Source organism: Peromyscus eremicus, chromosome 8a, assembly GCF_949786415.1.
Source record: "Peromyscus eremicus chromosome 8a, PerEre_H2_v1, whole genome shotgun sequence".
NCBI classification, from domain to species: Eukaryota; Metazoa; Chordata; class Mammalia; order Rodentia; family Cricetidae; genus Peromyscus; species Peromyscus eremicus.
Genome location: NC_081423.1, coordinates 29640989 through 29653211, shown reverse-complemented (window position 1 = coordinate 29653211; position 12223 = coordinate 29640989). Strand labels below are relative to the sequence as shown.

The 12223-nt window shown below is 48.7% G+C and overlaps 2 protein-coding genes across 2 annotated transcripts in view; one reads left to right on the top strand and one right to left on the bottom strand.

The window, feature by feature from the left end:
- The window catches only part of Cyfip2 (cytoplasmic FMR1 interacting protein 2), a 119170-nt gene that overhangs the window by 69053 nt on the left and 37894 nt on the right, over positions 1-12223 (top strand). Inside the window, exons 22-23 of the mRNA XM_059270392.1 lie at positions 878-1077; positions 3629-3716. Of these exons, the coding sequence (XP_059126375.1) occupies positions 878-1077; positions 3629-3716 (288 nt within the window). The remainder of the gene's footprint in view (positions 1-877; positions 1078-3628; positions 3717-12223) is intronic.
- On the bottom strand, positions 5464-6333 carry Fndc9 (fibronectin type III domain containing 9). The gene has a single exon (XM_059270393.1). The coding sequence runs from the start codon at positions 6331-6333 to the stop codon at positions 5653-5655; it is 681 nt and encodes a 226-aa protein (XP_059126376.1). The 3' UTR covers positions 5464-5652.

The following is a 12223-nucleotide window of genomic DNA, read 5'->3' as shown; positions in this document are numbered from 1 at the left end:
TCCCTAAAACACACACACACACACACACACACACACACACACACACACACACGCACACACACACACCTCCTTTAAAAATTCCAATGGTAATTTTTTTGTTTTGTTTTTTTAAGACAGGGTTTTTCTGCCTTGGCTACCCTAGAACTCACTCTGTAAACCAGGCTGGCCTCGAACTCACAGAGATCCACCTGCCTCTGCCTCCTGAGTGCTGGGATTAAAGGCATGCACCACCACCTCCCGGCTTCCAATGGTTTTGACTGTACTTAAGAATGTTACCTTGGAGCCCAGTTCCTAGATCTGAATCCAAGTTCCTCATCTTCTCAAAACTCTAATTTTCACATATATAAGGACTACAGCGCAATACTGGAATATATATATACAAAATTAGAATGTACTAATTATGCTAAACCATACAACATTGCCAAAATTTGATGATGGTTGATCAAAACTTAGAAATGTCATATTCCAGCTGAATAATTAGCCCTAAGTAGGGGGTAGCTCCTATTTAGCATTTTCTGCAGGACAGAGAAATAACTTCTACTGAAATGCAGTCACAGTATCACGTATGACGCTGACACTAAGAGACAGGCTTTTCCCTCAGCGATTAGGAAACCAGAAAGCACATAGACATGGCTGCAGATGGTCAAAGATCTTCCAGGTTCCTGTCCCAAGAGTTTCAGAAGGAGGGGACATTGTCCTGTGCCACTGCAGGGAGTTCTAGTCCTTATATGGGAAATCCAGAGGTTGTCTGAGGGGGGTCTCCCAAGACATAAGAAATGTGCAGCGTGTGTGTGTGTGTGTGTGTGTGTGTGTGTGTGTGTGTGTGTGTGTGTGTTACCTGCACTGCTTTAGCAGCCTCGGGTTCTCTCTCTGTCAGGAGCTAGAGTGGCTGCTGGAGATTAACCGCCTCACGCACCGACTCCTCTGTAAGCACATGACACTGGACAGCTTCGACGCCATGTTCCGAGAAGCCAATCATAATGTGTCTGCCCCGTATGGCCGCATCACCCTGCATGTCTTCTGGGAGCTGAACTTTGACTTCCTCCCCAACTACTGCTATAATGGATCCACAAACCGGTAAGGGCATCCCTGTGCAGGGGCCATTGGGCAGGGCAGGGAAGGAGGTTGTGGTCAATTGCCTCTTAAATGTTCCTAGCACTTCTGTTCATTCCTGTGACAAGTGTTTATCTGGAGCTGCTATAGGCTCTGTCCTGGGGTGAGCCATGGTGAGCAACCAGATACCATCCAGCGGCTTAGAGCCTTCTAACCAGACTTGGCCCAGTCCGGGAATGAGGCAAATCTCAGTGTAGGCTTTTTCCTCCAAGGAGGTGATGCTGGAGGTGAGTTGTAAAATATCGGCAGGAGTAAGTAAGGCAAACAGCAGAAGTCTATTATGGGCAAAACTTCTACCTAACTAAAAAGCAGGGATGAGGGTAACACTAAGGGAGTTACAAGTGGATAAAGGATAGAGGCAGCCTGCAGAGGGCGCAAGCTCACAGATGAGCACTAGAGAAACCAGAATTGTTAAACACGCAGGCTCTTTTTCTTCAGCAGAAGACACTGACTGACACCTGTTTTCCATCCAGAAGGCTGGGAATGGATGGATGTGTTAATACCTGGTAATCTTTGCTAGTCTGTGAAGCCAGTCCTCACCGAATCCCCCAGAATCCCGAGCATTGTTTCTCCGTCAACAGAACTCACCCTCATGAAAGAAGTCCCCTGTACTGTGCAAAAAGAGTTTGCTGTTGTGCTTATTACAAACTGTTCTTCCCGAGGCCCTTATCCTGAGCACTGTTCCTCAGTCAGTAGAGCCCATTCTTGTGGGAAAAGGCACAAATGCTTTGCTAAAGACCTGCACTGAGAATCTCTATGTAGCCATGCCTAAAGCTTTGTTGTGATAATTATCACAAGGAAACTTTTTTCCAGTCTCACCTGTTTAAATGTGTAAAAATAAACCACCTGGTGTCAGACTCCCGGAGTTTTGACCCAGCACTGGCTAACTAAAGTCTGGCTAATCCCGAATTTAATTCTCACCTCATCTGGATCGTTTCCCTGCTGGCTATCACACATGCAGGGAACCCCCCACACACACACAGCAGCCATGAAAGATACAGTAGGAACAGACTATAGGCACCATAGGCCGTAAAAGGAGCATCGCCTGGGAGATTTTGATGAAGGATGATGCTCTGATCACATGGTACGTTTGTCAGGACATGCTCATATCTGGACATGTAAGTGCAAAACAGGCCTCTCTGCGGAGTAGAACTTCTCCTCCTAGAAGGAGCCTATAGCTCTGGGGCAGGCCCTGAAGTAGAGGTAAGATCTAATTCTTTTCCTCACACAGAGCCCTATCACCTGAGTTCACAAACCAAGGGAGAGCAGGTGGATGGGTGGGAATGTGGAGGTGCAGTCTTTGAGCCCCTGCAGCCTGGATCAGGGTGGTGTGAACTGAATCCACATTGAATGAATAGAAGGATTCGGGAAGACTCTGCACACAGATGTACCTGAATCTGTGCATTGAGCAAGACAGTCCAGCTTCATAAAGATGTGACTTTATGGCACATTTGAGTCAGGGCTACAAACTCAAGCCTGGCCCCAAACTCTATACCTTCTCTTGTCATGAGCCCTGACGACAGTATGTGAATGGACACTGTCTATGAACAGCCCGTGTACTGAGAATGGTGTGGCCACCTTCATTTGGGAGATACATTGTCGTTGTCCTCCCTTCCCATTTTTGCGTGTGCATGTTGTCTACATGTATGTATGTTTGAATATGTGTGGGCACACAAGTATGTGGGTGTGCATGCATGTGCATGAGCACCTACATGGAAGCCCCGGGTTGATGACAGGAATCTCCCTCAGTCGCTCTTCCACCTGATTCATTGAGACAGGCTCTCTCAGTCAACCCTTAGCTTCTTCAGCTAGGTTGCCTCACTGCCCTCCTCTGGGGATCCCCTGAGTTCACCTTCTACCTTCTGAGGTTAGAACTGTAGGGGAGCAGCTACACCCCTCAAGCATTTTTCCATGGGATCTAGGGATCCCAACTTTGGTCCTCGTGCTGATGTGGCAAGTGCCTAACGGCTGAGCCATCCCCCCAGCCCAGTGTCGCCATCTTTAACGGGTGGTTAGGGGACAATCCAAAGAGGCATAGTCATGACCTGAAGATGACTTCGAACTCGCAGTTCTGCTGGAACTTAGGCATGTTCACTGGCGTGCCGTTGTTTGTGATGTGTTCATGCTCAGGGGCAGAGCTGAGTCCTCGCTGTAGAGACATCTGGCCTGCAAAGCTGAAGGATTTTCTGCCTGGCTCTTTACAGAGAGTTTACTGACTAAGCGTTTAAACCAAACTGAAACCCCAGAGAAGGCCATCTTCAGACCTAGCACGCCCTGACTTTCGTGCCTCCTGGGCTCCAAGTTTCCCCTTTTTTCAAGAAGAATGGGAAAGCTCACAGTAGTCAGAGGGATGCAGCTGCTCTGTAGGCAGCCATCTAGGACATGCTGCAGCTGGAGTGGCCGGGGGTGGGGGGATGAGGGGTGTGTGGGGGGGGGGCATGCTACTGCAGTCTCCCGTCCCTGGAAAGACGTCTCTGGGACCCAGTTCACTGCTTCTCTGTCTCTTTTCTTCTAGTTTTGTCCGAACTGCCATCCCCTTCACCCAAGAACCACAACGAGATAAACCCGCCAATGTCCAGCCTTATTACCTCTATGGATCCAAGGTAATTAGTCACGGCCCATGCCACCTGTGACAGAGTGCGAACAATACAAATAGAAAGGTGTTCCCAGAATCAGAAAAGTCAGAGGCTGTGTTGTCAAGAGGTCCATTGAGAGCCAAGCACAAACCATGACAAGTCCATCCATCTTTATTGGTTCACAGGTAGCAGGGATGGGGTGAACAAAGCTCTGGGGGGTGGGGAATCGGGTGGGAGCTGAGGAGAGGGGTGAGTACCGTGCCGAGCTTGGTGGGTAAATGGGTATATGGGGCTTCTCCTTGCGGTGTCCCAGTTTCTCCCATTTCTTGGTTGGTGATTCTGAGATTTGGGACTTTGTGAATATAAGGGGTGTACAGACAGAGCTTGAAGGCCATTGTAGATGGCTGGGGCTGTCTCTGAGAAGATGATTCCCTCTTCCTTATGTGGCTTTTGTTCACATACACACCTTCATTCCAAGTAATTACCCCCACAGGTAACCCATGTCTGGCCTATTAGTGTACATCAGGGGTGAAGAGACATAATCTACACCTACCTATAATTCCATGTCCACCTGTGTGGTAAGGAATAGTTTTCACCAAGTCCCACCAGTGTCACAATACATGTAGATTGAATTATGATACGGGCTCATGTGGGAGGAATAAAGAAAGCCACCATAAGGGTGAAACATGTCTCCCACCAAAAAAAGAGGCAACAGAACAAAAACAGCCACCCTTGATCCCATTTTCAAAGTAAGCAGAGAAAAGCTTACAGGAATACCGTGGTGTGAGGTCAAGAGAGCTTTGGGTTTAGAAGTGTGGATAACCCAGAGAAGATCTGGATGGGGTACTTCCAAGGTAGGAGGAGGATGCTAGAGGGCACGGGTGTCTTCTCCAGAGGAGTCAGACTGTTCAAGGTCATTTTCTCAAACAAAACAAAAAGAGCTTCAAAGAGAAGCTTGTAACCCAGGTGTGGTAGCGCTCAACTGTCCTCATGCCGGAGGGGCCGAGGCAGTAGGACTGTTGTGAGTTCAAGGACAGCCTGGTCTACATGGCAAGTTCCAGTCAGCCAAGGCTATGTAGTGAGATTGCACTCCCAAACCCACCAAAAAGAGGGTGGGGAGGGCTGGTAGACAGCATTTGAGGTGGCTCACAGACATGGTCCACACACTGAAACACATGCTTCCCTTTCCAATCCTCTTTCAAACCTTCTGTTCTGTAAAGGGAAACCACTTACATTAGCATTGATGCTGGTCTCTTCAGCACTGGCTGGCCTCCCTTTTGCTCACACACAAGAGAGATGGTCTTAAGCCCAGAGGCATTGGCAGACAGAAGTCGTCATCAAATTTAATATTATTTTGTTGTATGTCTTCTTACATCTGTTTCGTTTATAACAAGAGGGGCCTGGATTTTTGTTTATGGGGTAATACAAGGCTGTCTTCTAAGGGTCTATGTTTTAAATCTGTGGTCAGTTTAAATAAAAGGTGTTAGCTGTTAAAGATAAGCCAGTCTGTGGCTTTGCAAAAAAAAAAAAAAAATGAACCTGGGGCTGCAGGGTGTGGTGTGCGATTGCCTGACAGTTAGAACGGGGCTTTCATCCTTTTCCAAAGATTCTCAGGGTCCACATCTGACTCTGCATTTCTTTCTAGTGTCTCAGACTCAGAGACTTTTACTCTCTGTGATGCAGCCACGGTGATTTTAATATTGAAACCAGGTCTGCAGTTCATGACTAGGCCTCCAAATGGACAACACTAACGCAACGCCTTGTTTGCCCTTGACATACCTCGAGGGCCTGTGTTTTCCAGCTTGGGGACCGTTGTCATTTGGCATCCATCCAACCCCACTCATCCATACAGCACTGTCATTTGAGAGGAGAGAAGCGGGTGGCCTGTAGACAAATGTTCACATAGGACACACTGCAGACAGCATTTTAGGCAATGTGAAATGGGCCATCTCCTCCCCATTGCTCACGCTCTATAGTGAGGCAGTATGGCTGGTTGGTCACCACCTTCTCTAGCTAAGGCCACCACATCCAAGGCATCCTGGTTGGCTTCTGCTTCTGCTTCAGCTTCTACTCTGGCCCCAGAGTTCTTGCGTGGCAGTTCCACCAGGGGGAGCCCCTGCAGGTCTTCTTCCCTCTGACCAAGGGCTGGGGCCTCCTCGGGCCATCTTACCAACCCATTGACTTCCTCCATGTGGCCAGCTCTGTAAGACCATCGAGGCTCATGACAGCGGATGCACCAGAACTGGAGGCAGATGAAGGCCAACACAGCAGTGAAGCAGGCCAGCAGGATGGCCATCAGCACCCAAAGGGAAATTTGGGGGTCCACCAGGGAGCCCCCGGCAGCCAGTGGACTCTTATCCAGGGTGTGGAACATGGTACAGTAGTGACTGTATGGGAAGGCAGCCTTCTTGCAGCTGATGCAGAGGAAGTAGAGAGTGGAAGGGGCGAGGTGTTCCAACGCCACCGAGGTGATGGTTCGAGGCACCTTCTCCTCGTGATGGAAGCTGTAGCGCAGATAGCCAGAGAAGATACTGTTCCAGTTGGGCCTGTACATAATATGGTAATAGTCCTCCAAGCAAGGCTCTGAGGACGACCAGGAGATGATGGCTCCCGTGTAAGACACGTTCCCAACCTCAATGTTCATCCCGGTTCTGGAACCAGATCACAGTGAAGAGTGACATCCCACAAATACTGCCTTTGTTACGCAGACCAAAAGATGGAGGCCCAGAGCTTAAGCTATGTAAGCCAGCTAACAAGTGGTAGAGTACAGGTGGGAATGAGGGCTGGCTCATGACAAAGCTGTAGTTCTCGGGCCTAAGATGCACCCACATGGTCCCAGCCATACCCATCCTGGCTGAAATCCATTACTTAACAACATTGATCCCAACCCTTACCAACACAGGCAATGTGAAGAGAGATCAGTAGAGTCTCAGAGAGCCTACCTTATGATTCTCAGATCAGTCTCTCTCTGATCTCCTGACTCTGCCGCGTGTGCTATGAGCTGTTACCTAGAACATTCCGCCCAGTGGCTGGTTTGATTTCTATTTATTTATTTATTTATATTTTTTTTAAGACTGAGCTGTGTTTCCCATGGCTAGTGGAGATTCACTGCGGCACCCTCCTGCCGCAATACCACCTCAGAGCTTCTGTTAGCGTTTTGTTTTATCAGAATCCAAGGTACCAAGAAATTAGTTTCTCAGGTCAAGGTCATCAGCTCCCAGGATAGCTTAGCTTCTAATAGTCCCGGTACCGTAACTTGTGACTATCTAACCCAGTGGTTCTCAACCTTCCTAATGCTTCGACCCTTTGATACAGTTTGATACCTTTGATACATGAGGATGCCTTGGTAACCCCCACCACCACCACCACCACCACAAAATTTTTTGTTGCTACTTGATAACTGTAATTTTGTTACTGTTATGGATTGTAACATAAATATCTATGTTTTCCCATGGTCTTGGACAACCCCTATGAAAGAGTCTTTCAACCTCCAAAAGGGGTTGGGACCCACAGGTTGAGAACCTCTGGTCTAAGCACTCACAGAGCAAGTAAGCAGTTGCTGAATCCCGGCTCTGCTAGAGGACTTCTCACGAAAATAGACTCCACTCCCATCTTACAGATGAGCGGCCTGGCATCTCAGCTAACAGGAGGAGAGAGAACTTAGTCACTGGGTTTCTCTGCAAAGCCACGGGGTTTAAAAACAGAACGTTACTGCCAGATGAAGTGCCCTGGTGGCTGTGTGGCTGGACAAGCCAGATGAGACCTGTTCAGCTTGCCAGCCTTACTGCTTTGTTAACAGAACGACATTAGGTTTTTGTTTTTTTTCTTTCATTCTGTTCTGTCTGAGAGAGAAAACTGCCCCTCTGAATTTCCCCTGATCAAAGATCTAGGGACAACGGTAGGCAGTCTCTCTATGTTCCGGTGACCGGCTCCCCCGCCTTGTTCTCCATTCCTCCTCTCCAGCCAGAGTGCAGATTTGCATTGTAGATTGAAAGGCACTGTAAAAAGCAGTAGCCCAGAGTGAATGCTAAGCCAAACTGATGTCTGTTTTTATGCTTGTGTTATCAGGGTAGGTGAGCCATGGGGAAAAAAGGGGGGACAGTGTGAAGTAGTTTTTCAAGCCTTGATTTTCTTCTCTAAAGACAGTGAAATGCTTGGGAGAGGGAATCACTCCTTTCCATTTGGCTGGGAATGTCTGCCCAGTAAATGGGAAATGACAGAGATGGGACAGGTATGTGCAGATCCTTCCAAGAGATGCCTGTCAGCAAGGAGACTGATTTACTCTCCCTCCCTGGTCTCGTCATATATGCTCACCTCCCCACCCAGGGACCCCCACGTCCAGCAAACACACTTCCAACTGCCATAAATGGAGCGGAATTCATACCCTATAATACACAGCACCACGCTCTGTAAAACCCTCCCATCAGGGTAACTGGGAATCCTAGCCTCACGCATGCCTTTCCCTCTGTTTGGCTCCTCTGCTGCTGGCTATGTTATAGCTTGGGTTCCCTGCAGCAGACATCTTTAAGAGCTGCTACTGAGGATGCCAGCAGCATCTTCGGCTTCCAGAGATAAATCCACCACCACCACCCGTATTTATTTTTCTTCCCGCCTTCTGTTTTTAAGCTCTTCCTGGTTTTAGCTGTTCGGTTCCCACAGCCTGGCCCTTCTCCAGGCAGTGTGAGAGGAAAAGCCATTTTCATTTCCAAGACAGCCATTCATGTCTCTTACCTGATGCTCGCAGTATATGCGGTTAGACTTCTTCCTCAGAGAATGGACCAAGTCCGAGATGATGCGCTTCTCCCTCCTCCGCACTAGGCTTCTCCTCGGTGTCTCTCTCACCGCTGAGTAATCCCACTGTCGCCCCCAACGCTCACATTATTCATTTCTTCAGATCAGCATCACTCACCATGGCAACCAGCAGGCATCTACGCACAGTGCTTTCAGGGACCAGTCTGAGAAGGCTTTCGCCCAGTGAGAGGAGCTTTGCTTCCTCCGGCCAAAAATGAGCCGTATTCTGCAGGTTGATCCCCAGAATACTACACCCTTCTGATGGTCCTGTATTTTCTCTTTAGTTGGCGTGTGTGTGTGTGTTTCTGGTGTGTGTACGTGTACATGTTATACCTGTGTAGAGATCAGAGCGCAGCCTCAAGCACTGTCTGCTTTCTGTCGGAGACAAAGTCTCTCAGCCTAGAGTCTCACCAAGCAGGCTAAGGCTAGCTGGCCAGTGAACTTTGCCAGCTCTCAGATAAGCGAGGCATACCACCATGCCTGGCATTTTTACATGGGTCCTGGGGATTGAACTCAGGTCCCCAGGCTCATCGAGACAAAGGATTTACGGCTGAGTCGTCTCTCGGGCTGACTAGGTATCGTTTTTCTTACTCCTCCGTGTAGATCTTATGTGGATAGCAGTTTCAAATGCCAAGGTGCCCTTCTCGGTGCCACAGGGAACTGCCAATGCATACCCACCCTTCCCCAACCCACTTCTCCCCTGTAACTCTTCCCCACCTGTACATCCTCATTCTTTTTCTCATCTCCTGCATTGCCCTTATGTTATGGTTCTGGGCGAGACTCTTTTATTGTCTGGATCCCGGTTCCTCCATCTATAAAGCTATGAATACAACAGGGGAACAATATGGGCACTAATATTTGGCATCCCTGTCCCTGGTCAAGATTGCTCGACCATCATAGCCCTCGAACTGGGTGGAATAGTGGGCCCCCTGGAACTGGGTGGAATAGTGGCCCCCCAACGTCAACGTCAGAACATGCCTTATTTAGAAGTAGCAGCATCTTCTTGGTGGGTGGTGATTAGTTAGGGCTCTCAAGATGCAATCATCCTTGATTAACTCCATTGACTGGAGTCTTTCTGAGAGAAAGGAGAAGGGTTGAGTACACGGAGACACACAAAAGGAGGAGCCTGTGTGGAGACAGAGGCAGGAATGGGAGCCATGGAGCCGTAAGCCAATAAACCCCAGAAGCTGGGAGAAACAAGCCCTCCCTTGGAGCTTTTGAAGGCAGCATGGTCCCGCAAACATGTTGATTTCAGGCTTCTTGTCTACAGAGCTGCGAGAGAACACATTCTGTCACTTTCGAGCCACCCTGTTTGTGCTGAGCTGTCACAGCATTCTAGGAATTAGCATAGCTCTCCTTCTGGTTGGGCTCACTCACAGACAGCCCTACAGTTCTCAGCACAGACATCTGAGCAGCTGCTTGCCAGTCCGTCACCTGGGGTTGACGTGAGAAATGGCAACAGTCTAGTGTTCTTAGTTGCAGACGGTACCCAGTGTGCCTTTTCTCTGAGGACTCCTGACTGTACTTCCCTTTCCGGTCATCCCAGATCTCTTCCTGGTTCCATTACAAGAATATATTGCCATCATCTGTACAGGAGCCCTGAACGTGTCTGAAATGGAGGGCGGGGATGAGCTCTGATATTTTTTTTTTTCATGTGAGTAGGTAGGGTGTGTGTGTGTTCTGGTATATGTATGCAGATGCGTGTGAATGTGTGTGTGTGTGTGTGTGTGTGTGTGTGTGTGTGTGTGTGTCCATGTCCATGTGAAGGCCAAAAGCTGATGTCAGATGACTTCCTCAATCATTATCCACCTTATATATTGAGGCAGGGTCTCTTTACTTGAACCTAGAGCTCAACAATTTAGCTATTCAGGCTAGCCAGCTTGCTCTAGGGATCCCTTGTCTCAGCCTCCTGTGTACTGGGATTACAGGCAAGCCACCATGTCTGTCCCACATTTACATGGATGCTAGGGATCTCAACCCAGCCTTCACACTTGCATGGTAAATGTTTCACCCTGAGAACCCTAGGTTTGGATAACCCCACCCCACCCCCTTGCCTTTTAGTGCCTACCTATAATGGACCTCAGAGGACGGACATATATACTTCCATATTTATGGGAGCTAAAAAGTTAATTTCAAAGAAAAAAAAACTGTGGTCATGTGAGCCTGGAGAGAGTAGGAAATAGAGGGAAGGTAGTCAACAGGTGCCGTCGAATAGGAGGAATGGCTTCTGACGTTCTATTACATGGTAGGATAACTGTGATTGACAGCTGTTCATTATTTCAGAGTAACTCTAGAAAGGATAGTGAACGTCCTCAATACCTAAGTGTCTGAGGTGATAGATATGCCCATCAGTCATCACTGCGGTCTGTGTGCGCTGAATGTCACGCTCTCTCCCTTAAATACGCACAATGGATATGCATCAATTAAAGATAAAATATATTTTTAAAAAGTCAGCTTCCTCTGCCTTGGTTCTTGGACAAAGCATCCAAGTAAAGCTTTGAAGGTCACCTGATGAGCCATGTCAACAATCATCACAAAGCCAGGGGAAGCTGCCTAGTGAGTCACTACTTGCCCAGCTAAGGGGCTCTGGAGGCGTGGAGTCCCGGGGTACACAATGCCCTCCATCCCGCAGGTGCCCTTGGCCTTCTCTTGGCATTCAGTCTTCCCAGGAGTTCTTCTCCAAGGCTAATGGTGATGTCCCACAGAGCAGACGCCCCCTCTCCACAGAAGGGCCACCCCTGCAGTTTGCAGGTGTCCTTTCAAAGGTTATTTTGAGGGGGATAAAAACACCAGACTTAGCCCGAGAAAGGGACAAGGCAAAATTCCATCCTTTCTCCACAGAGTGGGAGTCTGTTTCTAATGCCCAGGGATAGTATCTGTACACGTAGGCTCTTCATTTGAGGAATTTGGAGACTCAGAGAATGTGAGGCCCAGCAGCCCCCTCATTTTGTAGTCCCAGAAAAGAAGGGATTGGGGATGCATCTCAGTTGGTAGAGTGCTTGCCTAGAATGCTGGGTTTAGTCCCCGCTCCTTCATATACCAGATGTGGTGGCTCACACCTGTATTCAAAGCACTCCAGAGGTGGAGGATCAGAAGTTCTAGGTCATCCTGGGCTATCTGAGGCTGTCTCAAAATAAGTGAAACAAAATCCCAAGACAAGGCATGGCATTCCTCAGGCCACATGACTGATGAGTGGTAGGACAGAAACCAAGTCCACCCTTCATCTTGCTTTTCCAGTATTACCTCTTGCCCACAGCCCCTGAGCCAGTGAACCTTTCAGCCAAGGAGACAATTTAGCCCATTCTTTCTCCACCGTCAGGCACTACTTTCCACAGCATGTACAACTGTGGCCTCTTCAGCCACGGGGCCAGGTGCTTCCCACTTGATAATGTGCACCAGTGGCAAATTCCTCTCAGAGGAAATCAGCCTTGACTGGAGGGTTCCTGGCTCCTCCTGGCAGTGAAGAAATGACCTGAGAGTAGGCGGGGTTTGTACTTGGGAGAGGTGTGGAACCCAGGCAGTGGTTCTCAACCTTCCTGATGTGTGGCTCTGCTTCTTCCTCGGTTAACTGCTGCCATCTGTGAGGGAGGAAGGAGCTGAGGTGAGTTGGCAGGATCCGATGGCTTGTGAGACAGCTCCCTGGGGAGATGGTCTAAGTGTTACAACTCCCCTTTTCTTTCCAGAAAGAAAAGGAAATATAAAGGCTGGGGATGGTGGCTGGGGAATCTCCTAATTTGCATTAA